Genomic DNA, 13,034 nt, shown 5'->3' with positions numbered 1-13,034 from the left:
AAAGGCCCTGATATATTTTAAGATCAGTCAGTGCAAGTTTATTTCAGTTGAAACAGCTTAGACTTACATTTTAGTCTGGGACTAGTCTTAAACCTTGTCTGTGAAACCGAGGGGTAGTTAATTAACATAACTCAGTACTTAACATTTGTGCAACCTTATGGACATTTTTGTCCATTTTAGTTTTATTTTTGTTTTTTTGATCATTTTGCCTGTGTTAATGCTAACTGCATAAATTTTGGCTGAGGTGTGTATTTTTATTGGTATTTTAATATTACACCCTCATTTCCTTTAATAAATCTATTTTACACTAGGTACAAAACATAGTTCCTCTCAGCACTTTTTGGACAAAAATTACCTCATTGAAACCCATTAAAACTGCTATTTTTAATCACAGTGCCGTTTAACTGTAAAATTATGCAATTTTTGTTAATAGGCTTTCATTTTGTTGGCAAGGCTTCAAAATTGTATTTAATTTTTTTACTATTTTTTACCAGATGGTGCCATTTTTTCAGGTTTGGTCTATAAAGCAAATACTCGCTTTGTTTTCTGCTGCTGCATATTACAGAGCCAATTGGATAAATAATGCAGCTATAATTGTGTGGGTGTGTTGGTATGGATGTCAGAGTGTGGGGTGTATGTGTGTAATAACAAAAATTGTGTGTGTGTGCGTGTGTTCTTGTAATATTTGAGAGAGAGAAACTCTACTGTAAATCACAAATCCAAGCACTGTGTGCACCAGCAGAGTTTTGCTGGCATAATGGGGAAAATTTGGTACTGCGCCCAAACAAAATCTTACTGAAAGCTCAATTTGTGAGATATCAACCTCAGATTTGGAACACAACTTGTTTAGATTTATGGCTTTGATTTTCTAGCAGGTTTAGCGTTCAACATGTTTCATAAAATATTGTTCATAAATCATTTTCATAAACTTTTTTTTGGTTTCACTTTTTTTTTTTTTTTTACTTCAACAATAATCTGCCATGGGTCTTCTTTAAAATGAGACCAAACTTAAGTGTGTGCTCCCAAGCTTCAAATTTGTATGACCATTTTTGTCCACTATGGACCTATGTGTAACTTTTTTTTATCGATACACAAGGGTTAAATGTATAATTACACTATAACAAGGACACTTTAAAAAATGCAACCAAAAAGGTTAATTCCAACTGACTGACATTTTAGATACTATTATTATAATTATTTTTATTTGTCTGACAAGGGACCATGCACAATTTGAACAAATATGTTTCCATTTCATGCATTGTGCCGAATTTAGCCAGTGGCTAGTTTTAATTTGTAGTCCCTTAGCAGGTAATCAAATACAAATGAACATAAAAACAGAACAACAAACACATTCAGTACAGTTATTATAGTTATTACAGTTATAGTTATTACAGTTATTATATTATATTATATGTAATTAGACATTACCTTACAGTCTAGGTCTACATATTTTACTCTACAACAAGGTTATGTATTCATGGTCTCTGGAAAAAGGTTTATTTCTCTATGTTCTTGTGAAATACTCCATGTGATGCATTTAAACCTTTTGCCTCAGCACTTGTTAAAATTCGCTGTTCACTGTCTTTGCTGTTGGGCAGCCTGTAAACTGAGGCCCTGTATAACAGAAGTAAAACTGCTGTGAGTCATGACCTGTTTCAAACTGGTGGTCTCCTTTCTTTTCCTGTGTGAGTTTAACACAGACACAGCCTACATTCACGACAATGTTGTGTTTGTGTCAAAGAGTCATTTTATGACGTTTGAAGTTTTTGAAGTGCCTGACAGTTTTGTTGTGTTGTGGTGTCATTTTCCCGACATAAACGCTTTGAACATGACAAAATAAATGAATAGCTGCCGAGAAAGACACATGGGATGTTTAGGGGTGTCAAAAACGGAATTAAAAGATTAGAGACTAATTGAATCCAAATGAGCTCAAGAAGAGTTAATCAACTAAACTGCTAATTATGGGAAAACTCTTCAACTATACAACAATAATCTTTGATGCTCAAAAATGTGGAACATACTGAATGAGTTAGTTTGACTTTGTGTTTAATCCATAATCATGCTGTGGTTCTTTATGAAAGATAAAATGATTAAAAACTTTGGGACTATAATATTGCATCATTATTTTTTAAAACTTTATGCAGCCAGCCACGCTTTCAAAATATATAATTTTGCTTGTTTGTTTGGTTGTTTTTTAAGAAAGCTAAGAAACCTTGGGTTTATAAAAAAGCTTTGAAAAACAGCAATTAGATGGTGTTGAATTATAACAAGGCAGCTTTTAAACAACCATGGACTGTGTACAGAAGACTGTCTTTTAGAGTCAGCCACAAATGCAACCTTAAGAGGTTTTGCCCAGGCCTTGCAGGTGTCTAAATACAGCGTTGAAAGTATTATAGACTTGACATTGGTTGAGTTCAAATCAGCATAAATCAGACTCTCATGTGTCCTTGTTCTGCCCCTGCATCTGTTTGATGTGGAAAAGCTGCTCAGAACTATAGCTGAGTAAGAGAGGGCTGACTAACGTTTAAAAAATATACTGAAAGGGTCAGAGTTTTATAAAGTTTCACTGCAGGGTTTTGATTGTGTGGTTGTATCGTTTCTGCAAATTACACTGAATTTATTTAACTGTTGTATGAATTACCTGTCCAAATTACAACTTGTCCTGATATGCTTGTCTTATTTATTATTTGGATCATTTCCATGCATTAAGAAGAATCAACGCAAGTTTATCTTGAGAATTGTGCTCTTGTTTTTATATTCAACATTTCATTCTAGAAAGCTTCTTAAGAGTTTATAGGTCAGCATGAGATACTGAAAGACGAGATGAGACTGTAAATTTATTTCCATAGTCATTTATGTATTACCAGTTATATCTGTTTAAATTTACAAAATGTCCTACATATTTTTAACATACATGTACAGAATTTGGTTAAGGCTTTTTGACTGCAATTTAATGTCCTGTATTTATAACATCTTGAGATGTATTTTCAGGTAAACCAAAAACTTCCACCACCGTTGTTTGAAACTGTATCCTATAGTCTTGTAGGTTGTAGCCATTACCTTTTAAGTTTTTATGTTGCCCTTAGGATGTAAATAAAAAGGGGCCACAATTGTTGAACAGATGGTGAACCAGTTGTTTTGATAATCAAAGATAAAAGGTATGGCTAGATTGAATCCATATTAATTCCAGCTCACACATGGGTTAATCCTAACCATGCATCATATTCCATCAGATAGCATAGAGAAGCTATATATGCAAGTGTGTGAGAGAAGAAAAAAGACATTTGATGTTTCATTATTTCTTAAATTCCACTGAGACAAGATCTATTTAATAAGCATTGTGAATCAAATTATTTATTCCCAAGCACATTTAAGTATTCAGTGTTCCAACAGAACTCAAATATAAATTGATGCAAGTAAAGATAAATATAACGACATACTTAACTTACTTTTCAGATCACTGAAATATACACATCTATAAGAGACAAAATAAGCTTTAAAGTAAATTCCCTTCCAAGTACACAAATGAGGCCCTCTGGCCCTGTTACAAGCTGAAAGCCTGTCATAAAACATCATATACACACATGAACAAAACCTACAATGAAGTGCAAACGCAGTCCCACAATAAAAATCCAGTTAAAAATAAGTTCTTTCTGACATGTTCCATCCTTCAAAACATGTCGGAATGTGCTGTTGCAGAGAACATGTGAACACTGACTGTTCAAAATACAAAAGTAATGCCAATTCTCTTGCCACAGACACAAAAGCCCCTCTTTTATCAAAGAAAGTGCTTTTCACAATTTAATCAGTAGCGATTAAGCTAAATACGAACACATTTAAGCAGAGAACTAGAGCTACATAAATATACTGTTACATTACATAAAGGAAAACTGTTATAAATAAAACATTTTATGAACTTTATCACAATATTAATGGTTTGTTGACCTTAGACAGTAACATAAAAATTTTATAGAAAGCATTTTCTCTCAGAAATTGCTAGTAAATTTCACAAATAATTATGAAGAAACAGCAAATAACAGTAAATGAAATTTAGAAGTAGAAAGACTGACATTGTATTTTTTCTTGTAAGACTAACTCCAATAATCTTTGTTTTATTTACAGCTTCATTTTTTTTCACATGCCTTAATGTTTGTATATTGCATTATATATCATATTATGATGACTGAAAGCCATCAAACATTTTTGGGAAGTCATTATTGGACACAATGACAGGAAATTCCCTTTTTCGAATGATACAGCGTCAAGCTGTAACACACTAAAATCAGGTTTCTCTAAATTGGTTCAAAATGACCAAATTTAGGCTGCCAGTTAATTTGGAATCATTGTTTGAGTGTTCATGGTTCTAATGTTAAAATCAGTCTTTGGAACATTTCAGATGAATTGATTAGTATCTTTGGTGTCACTGCTTTGGTGTTATTTGCTGCAATTTTGACAGAACGCATTCTAAATTTTACCAGAATTTCATGAAAACATCTCAAAGTGGCTCTGATTTGACAAATTCCCATCAGTCTTTGGCACATTTCAAATGAATTATTCAGAATCTTTGGAGTCACTATTGAGCATTTGCTGCAATTTTGAAGGAAAACATTTAGTTTTGTTTATCTAAATTCCAGGAAAACATGTCAGAGGAGCTCATGTTTTGAAGCAGTGCAGAACTTTGGTTGAGGGTGATGTTCTTGAGGGTCCTAGCTCACAGCCGTAGGGGTGTTTTCCACCATTGCATACTCCATCTCGGTGCCCTGAGAGCCCTCCATGAGTCGTGCTAACCCTGTACGTTTGGAGTACTTAAAAATGAAGGCTTTCATGAGGTCATAACGGTAGTGACGGTGAGCAAAGCTGTAGACTACGGGGTTCACACAGCAGTGCAGTAGCGACAGGCATTGCGTAAGGTGCAGCGCCACAAAAAGGCCGTTCTCTGAACTGCAGTCCAGCGGGAACACACCTAGCATCGCTAGCGCATCGGCTAACAGCACAGCATGATATGGTGCCCAGCAAGCTATGAAAACCACTATGTACGTGAGGATGACCCTCCTGTTCACGCAGCGATCCTGGTCGCCATTTGAAGGGGAATGAGAGGAAGAGGAACCCAGAGTGTTTGCCAACAGTGCATAGGACACTGCTATAACGGGGAAGGGTATGACAAAACCAAGAACCACAAAACTCAGCTGAATGCCCACCATCCACCGCAAAGGGTTGTCTTGTGGGTATATAGGATGACACAAAGTCACATGACTGTGTAGTGACTTTACAGACTGCAGGAAGTATGTGTCAGGTATTGAGGCGAATAAAGCAAGCAGCCATGTTACCGCACACACTAAACGTCGTATTTGTCGTCCTCGTCTTTGAGAAATCTCCCCCGAGCAGACCACCGAAAGATACCGGTCCACACTCATGCAGGCCAGGAAGAAGATGCTGGCGAAAAGGTTGACGCTGAAGAGTAGATGTGTGAGCTTACAAGCTGCCTGGCCAAATGGCCAGTGACCACCCTGTGCCAGCGAGCTCACCCACACCGGGAGAGTAGCAACCACACACAGGTCAGCCACCGCTAGGTTTAATATATACAAGTGTGTGTCATGGTAATGACGCCCCGAGCGCAAGTTGACCCACACTGCTAGCGCGTTGGCTGCCAGGCCCACAACAAAAATGAAGGCGTAGAGGGTGCACATAGCATGGAGGAGAGCAGAACGGTTGAAGGATGTGGGACACATTTGCGTTTCCACTTCCGAGTTGTTGTCACTGGCGTCTGTAAAGTTGAATTCTTCCCACATGGTGAAGAATTCAGTCAGTTCAATGGCACTTAGACTCATCTTCACATTTGGTGGTGAAGACTGCAGCTGTGGATGAGAAGAAACAGAAGTTAAACACCCATCAAGATGATGTTCAGCTTTCTCTGTTATGATTAGCATAACACTGTGTCCTATCTACATGCAACGCGACAAGATTCCAGTGACAAGCAATTTGGGTGTCCACACCAGACGCGATGCGACATCGCGACGCGACAGAATCAATCAAATATCACAGCCAATCAGATGCGTGTGTGGGCGGGCTCTCTCTGGAAGGGCAGTGCTCTCAAAATGAAATGGATAAGTTTATAATCTAATTCATAAATATTAAACCTTTTTAACATTATTAAAAGTACACACTGAGTGACTGAGACCATCTTTGTTAGGGAATACACTCGTTAGTTCGCAGTGAGTTCACAGTTTTAACGTACATCTTTGCTTAATTTACTTTCAAGATCTGAGGTAAACTGTCTGTTGTTGCTTTAAGTAGTGCTAAAAATGCCACACAATATGATAGTTAAACTCACATTACACACTTTTAACATTGAATAAAGCACATAATATGTACCTGAGATTGTTTGAATGTTGTTGTTCTAGCCGCGACGTCGTGGAAATAGAAACCGTTTCTAAAATAGAAATTTTGTGTGTCGCCGTGGCGGCTAGTTAGGACAAAACCTCTGATTAACATGGAAAAGATACCTTTATCTCGTCGCGGCATCGCGTGTAGTTAGGACACGGTGTAAGGTCTATGTTATTGGTTATTAAATATCAATGAATTAAAATGATTTTGTGGTAATATATTACTTGGACATACAGTGGTGTGAAAAAGTGTTGGTCCCCGTCCTGATTTTTTATTTTTTTGTTCATGTTTCTCACACTTTAATGTTTCAGATCATTAAACAAATTTAAATATTAATCAACACTCAACCAACACTTTTTCACACCACTGTATATATGCAAAATATAATACAATATAATGTAATGTAATCAAATATATTTTAATATCATGGATTGATTTTGGGTATATTATACCAGATATTTAAATTACTATCATTAGTTGATGATTACTTATTAAATTATAATGTATTATGCATGTTATATCATTGTATATTTATTATTTTTTTGATGTTTATTACTATTAAAGATGCACTAAGCGATTTTTGCCAAACGATGTTGATATTTGAGAGCACCAAAACAAACACGCCCATATCCCAACAAGACCTCGCCCTTATTTTGATAATCTCCGCCCCACACGTACGTGCACAACTATGGCAACGACGGTCGCGGAAACAAGTGAAGATGACACACAAGTATATTCAAACAAAAGCAACACAGATAAATGAGTGAAATGAAGCAAAATCAACATTACTCAACTATTAAGAAGAAACAACGCAACCTCGGCGTCCACATCCAGGCCTTCCCGCTCTTTGAGTTTTCTCCACCGCTGGAAAACTACCCCGATATTTACGCGGGTCCTACCTCTTTCCTGATTGTAAGCCTTCTTTTTAATGTTTTGTTTCTCTGATATTTTCCTCTTTTTTATCTTCCATTTCACTCTATCTATAGTCAATCTGCTAATATCCATCCTGTGCACTAAAATTGAGTGCTCTCTTCTCTCTGACATTAAGACACGCCCCTTTACTGCTGATTGGCTACAAGTGTGTTTTGGGACTCAGTCCGACGTTATGGTCAAAAGCATTCTTCAAAAATTGCTTAGTGCACCTTTAAGTGTTATCTATATTTATTAATAGTACACTGCTCAAATGTTTGTGGTCAGTAAGTTATTTTTTAAGAAATTAATACTTCTATTTAGCTAGAATGCATTAAATTGATCAAAAGCGACTGTTTAGACATTTATAATATTACAAAAGATTTCAAAAGAATGCAGTTCTTTTGAACTTTCTATTTAACAAAGAATTCTTTAAAAAAATATATCATGGTTTCCACAAACATATTGAGCTGCAAAACTGTTTTCAGCATTGATAATAAGAAAAAATTTGTCTTGAGCAACAAACGGGCTAAGTATATTCAAACTTTTGAATTGTAATAACATTGTAATAAAAAGTTATTTTTCAATTGTAATAATATTAAAAAATATATTATTTTTGTATTTTTAAACAAATAATGCACACTTAATGAACATGAAGACCCAAACTTTTGAACGGTAATTTTGTTGCTTTCCAAAACTGCTGCTTTCTTACTTTTGTCGTTTGATTGTGAAATGAAATATGACCTGTCTCTGTGCTAGAGAGGTTTCATTCAATGGAATTTCCTTAAAAGTGTTGTAAGTCCCATAATAGGATTTAAGAGCAAATGTCAGAAAACAAGCAAGCAATTATGTAAAGTATTGCTATGAACTATCAGATGGGGGGGGGGGCTTTTTTTTTTTTTCACTTGACAAAAAACCTCCCAATCATAGAAGACAAACCTGTCTATGGCACTAGAGCATTGCATTTTTGTGAAATTGCCACAGCATCCTATTATAATTTCATGGTTCAGCTTGGTTAGAAAGTTGACACTACTTCAATAGCCCAAAGCTGTTTGGCTTCCAGTCAGTCATGTTAAAGTACCCTTTAAGCTGGTTCTGCTTTTCAAAAATCAAAGTGACTCAGTTCTATGACTTCACAGTGATTTCTATAAGCAAAGTAATTTCAGTTTAGGGATTTTGTCACGCCATCTTAAACATCTAAGTGGTCTGTTCTAAAAGACATGTTGCTATGTGGCTGGTGAGGTCACAGACCCTTGACCTTTGATTTTTTCCTGGTCACTAAATCCTTTTTTAGTGGAACCTTTCAATCTCCAGCAGAGATGCCACAACGGATGTAAATATCAGTGTAATGCTGTTCTGAATTAGAGTAAGTCTATAGACATATAAAATAAGTATGTCTCATGTTATGTTGCAGGACTTTTAACACAAATGTGTGACTGTGTTTTTGTACTAAAATGTTATAACTAGGGTCTTGAATTACACATAATTTTCCCTTACAAAAAGAAATTTCCTGTTACTCCACCTGTATTCTGTTTGAAGTTCATTACAAAGTGAAATCTAATTGTTTTCCATTTAGTAAGTACACAATAGTGTTGTTTGATAAAAGCTTTTAGGTTTGTTTGTTTAAGAATGGTTTATATTCTTTAACCCTGAGAGGAAATAGTTTAGGAAGTTCATAGCACAAAATGTAATCAATGAATCCTTTAAGGACTGAAACGTGAAGACAGACATGCAAACACTCTTTGCCTTGTGAGATTGTCCCTATCTTTTAGAGATGCTCCACAGCACTGCAACTGACCATTTAAACTCTGATAGATGTCTGAATGGTTCTTGGGCTTCCAGCAGTATACAATGGTAAGCAGCAAGGACACTGGAGTGTCAGAGGTCAAGTGATTTATGACAACAGACACCTTGAGGGCCTTGAACCTGTGACACTGCTCTTGACAGGATGACAGGATGTTGGAAATGAAGTCATTATTACTTTTATTTTTTTTATTTTTTGTACTCTGTAGTTTCTAATCATTAGCTGTGCAAGCTCTCTAGGCCATAAATTGAATTAAAATTAAATTCATTCCATTTTCCTGCACCCCAAACTAATCTAGTGTTTCGAATGAATTTATTTATTTTGAGGTTACGGATTTCAACAAATGTAAACAGTGTAATAGAATGAGACATTGAGTAAAGCTCTAAGCATGAGCTAATATGACAGACTGGGATTACTGGCCGCAAATACAAAGCAGACCGTATAAACCAAACCATGGACATAATGAACTATGATGAAAATGCCTAACATATGTGAGCTTTTTCTCAAACGTACAATCTACAGTAACCGTATAACTTTCCACAGCATAGATGGGACGATACACAATTAAATATAAAGACTATTGGGTTTTGTGTAAGTTAACTTTTCCTTAAGTTATCCAACTGGCCTGCACCCTAAAATAAAACTGGCCAAATTTTCACCACAAAAATAAAAAATGTTGTCATAATTTACTCACCCTCATATCGAGGGAAAAGTCATACATGAGGTTGAGTGTAAATGTTGTTGTTGTTTATTTTTTTAAATACTTTTTAATAAACGCTTGCTATAATTTACTTTAGAGTAGATGACAAATCTATATTCAGTCGAATAGGCTATAAATTAGCTATCATGATAAGGACTGTGACTGTCTGATTTTCTCAAGTAAACACCAAATTGGTTTGTGCACCCCTACGCAGTTATCCTGAAGTAGTAAACAATACTAAAGTTTTTGAAAATATATATAAATCATAAAGCGTTTACCATTTTCAGCATTTCTGTGTTGTCAATATTAAATAACGGAAAGCGCACAGCATAGTGTTGCCATGGTTACGTGATTTACGTCCTCAATCCATGTACCATTATTACCAAACGTTATTTTGCGACAGGAAAAAAAGTCGCTCTGTATCTAAGTAACGTAATACTACATATACAATACAAGCTCATTTTTTGAAACCTCCTCACACTAACAAAAAAGCTGTCATAAAGAAGAGAAAAAAATATATATTCTTGCTGGGCTGTTAAGTTTTTTTGCTCGTTCTTAAGGACAAAAAGATATTTCCTACCTCTGTCATTTTGGCTTTAATGCTTGGTCAGTGCGCAATATTAATCCACGGTTTCGTTCTTATCCACTGAGGAGATGAAGTGACTCGTTGACGCTCGTGGTTGTTTAAATAGAGAGAATGAAAGTGGTGACGCCCATCTGCGCCTCAGTCTCTCTCAACACACTCATATATTACTAGTGACCAGAACACTGTTGGCCAAATGAATGTGGAGTAATTAAGTAAGTAAATAAATAAATAAATGAATAAATATCTATGTCATAAACTGTAAACATTAAATATTAAAAATGTAAATAATTAATGCAAATATTATATAATTGTAAAGTAATAAATAAAATAATAAAAACGAATAATTATAATAATAATTTAAAATACACTAAATTCATAAATAGGAAAAACGACTTTGTCTTCTGCTCCTAAATGTATTTTAGTTATAATTTTTAATTATATGTATACAGTATCTCACAGAAGTGAGTAGACCCCTCACATTTTTGTAAATATTTTATATCTTTTCATGTGACAACACTGAAGAAATTACACTTTGCTACAATGTAAAGTAGTGAGTGTACAGCTTGTATAATAATGTAAATTTGCTGTCCCCTCAAAATAACTCAACACACAGCCATTAATGTCTAAACCGCTGGCCACAAAAGTGACTGCACCCCTAAGTGAAAATGTCCAAATTGGGCCCAATTAGCCATTTTCTCTCCCGGGTGTCATGTGACTCGTTAGTGTTACAAGGTCTCAGGTGTGAATGGGGAGCAGGTGCGTTAAATTTGGTGTTATCGCTCTCACTCTCTCATACTGGTCACTGGAAGTTCAACATGGCACCTCATGACAAATAACTCTCTGAGGATCTGAAAAAAAGAATTGTTGCTCTACATAAAGATGGCGTAGGCTATAAAAATATTGCCAAGACCCTCAAACTGAGCTGCAGCACGGTGGCCAAGACCATACAGTGGTTTAACAGGACAGGTCACTCAGAACAAGTCTCGCCATGGTCGACCAAAGAAATTGAGTGCACGTGCTCAGCATCATATCCAGAGGTTGTGTTTGGGAAATAGACGTATGAGTGCTGCCAGCATTGCTGCAGAGGTTGAAGGGGTGGGGGGTCAGCCTGTCAGTGCTCAGACCATACGCCGCACACTGCATCAAATTGGTCTGCATGGCTGTCGCCCCAGAAGGAAGCCTCTTCTAAAAATGATGCACAAGAAAAACTGCAAACAGTTTGCTGAAGACAAGCAGACTAAGGACATGGATTACTGGAACCATGTCCTGTGGTCTGATGAGACCAAGATAAACTTATTTGGTTCAGATGGTGTCAAGCGTGTGTGGCGGCAATCAGGTGAGGAGTACAAAGATAAGTGTGTCTTGCCTACAGTCAAGCATGGTGGTGGGAGTGTCATGGTTTGGGGCTGCATGAGTGCTGCCGGCACTGGGGAGCTACAGTTCTTTGAGGGAACCATGAATGCCAACATGTACTGTGACATACTGAAGCAGAGACTGGGCTGCAGGGCAGTATTCCAACATGATAACGACCCCAAACACACCTCCAAGACGACCATTGCCTTGCTAAAGAAGCTGAGGGTAAAGGTGATAGACTGGCCAAGCATGTCCCCAGACCTAAAGTCTATTGAGCATCTGTGGGGCATCCTCAAACGGAAGGTGGAGGAGCACAAGGTCTCTAACATCCACCAGCTCCGTGATGTCGTCACAAATTATTGACACTTTGGACCCAATTTGGACATTTTCACTTAGGGGTGTAGTCACATTTATGGCCAGCGGTTTAGACATTAATGGCTGTGTGTTGAGTTATTTTGAGGGGACAGCAAATTTACACTGTTATACAAGCTGTACACTCCCTAATTTACATTGTAGCAAAGTGTCATTTCTTCAGTGTTGTCACATGAAAAGATGTGAAGGGTGTACCGCCAGACCTGTTGAATCAAGAAATCACTTAAATAGAACCTGTCTGACAAAGTGAAGCATGCTTAAAGGGCAACACATCATGCCGCGATCTAAAGAAATTCAAGAGCAGATGAGAAACAAAATAATTTAAATGTATCGGTCTGGAAAGGGTTGTAAAGCAATTTCTAAGGCTTTGGGACTTCAGCGAACCACGGTCAGAGCCATTATCCACAAATGGAGAAAACTTAGAACAGTGGTGAACCTTCCCAGGAGTGGCCGGTCTACCAAAATTACTCCAAGAGCGCAACGACGACTCATCCAGGAGGTCATAAAAGAACCCAGAACAACATCTAAAGAACTGCAGGCTTCACTTGCCTCAATTAAGTTTAATGTTCATGATTCAACAATAAGAAAGAGACTGGGCAAAAACGGCATTCATGGGAGAGTTCCAAGGCAAAAGCCATTGCTGACCAGAAAGAACACAAAGGCTCGTCTCACATTTGCCAAAAAATATCTTCATAATCCCCAAAACTTTTGGCCAAATATTCTGTGGACTGATGCAAAAAAAGTTGAACTTTTTGGAAGGTGTGTGTCCCGTTACATTTGGCGAAAAACCAACACAGCATTTCATAAAAAGAACATCATACCAACAGTCAAACATGGTGGTGTTAGTGTGATGGTCTGGGGCTGCTTTGCAGCTTCAGGACCTGGATGACTTGCCATAATTGATGGAACCATGAATTCTGCACTCT

At 36.8% G+C, this 13,034-nt stretch overlaps 1 protein-coding gene across 2 annotated transcripts; it reads right to left on the bottom strand.

Annotated features, from left to right (window-relative positions):
- Window positions 1–2,843: 2,843 nt before the first annotated feature.
- Window positions 2,844–10,538, bottom strand: LOC306876992 (atypical chemokine receptor 3-like). 2 transcript variants are annotated; one of them, XM_079428495.1, is made up of 2 exons: window positions 10,378–10,538; window positions 2,844–5,855 (listed from the first exon to the last, which is right to left on the bottom strand). In XM_079428495.1, the coding sequence occupies exons 1-2, from the start codon at window positions 10,384–10,386 to the stop codon at window positions 4,707–4,709; spliced, it is 1,158 nt and encodes a 385-aa protein (XP_079284621.1). In that variant the 5' UTR covers window positions 10,387–10,538; the 3' UTR covers window positions 2,844–4,706. The 2 variants fall into 2 exon arrangements, with proteins under 2 accessions (XP_079284621.1, XP_079284620.1); XM_079428494.1 differs by lacking the exon at window positions 10,378–10,538 and adding an exon at window positions 10,076–10,141.
- Between the last annotated feature and the right edge of the window lie 2,496 nt (window positions 10,539–13,034).

Source organism: Barbus barbus (genome assembly GCF_936440315.1).
Source record: "Barbus barbus genome assembly, chromosome: 11".
Classification (NCBI taxonomy): Eukaryota; Metazoa; Chordata; class Actinopteri; order Cypriniformes; family Cyprinidae; genus Barbus; species Barbus barbus.
The sequence above is the reverse complement of the archived record's forward strand: the minus strand, read 5'-3'. Positions and strand labels throughout refer to the sequence as shown.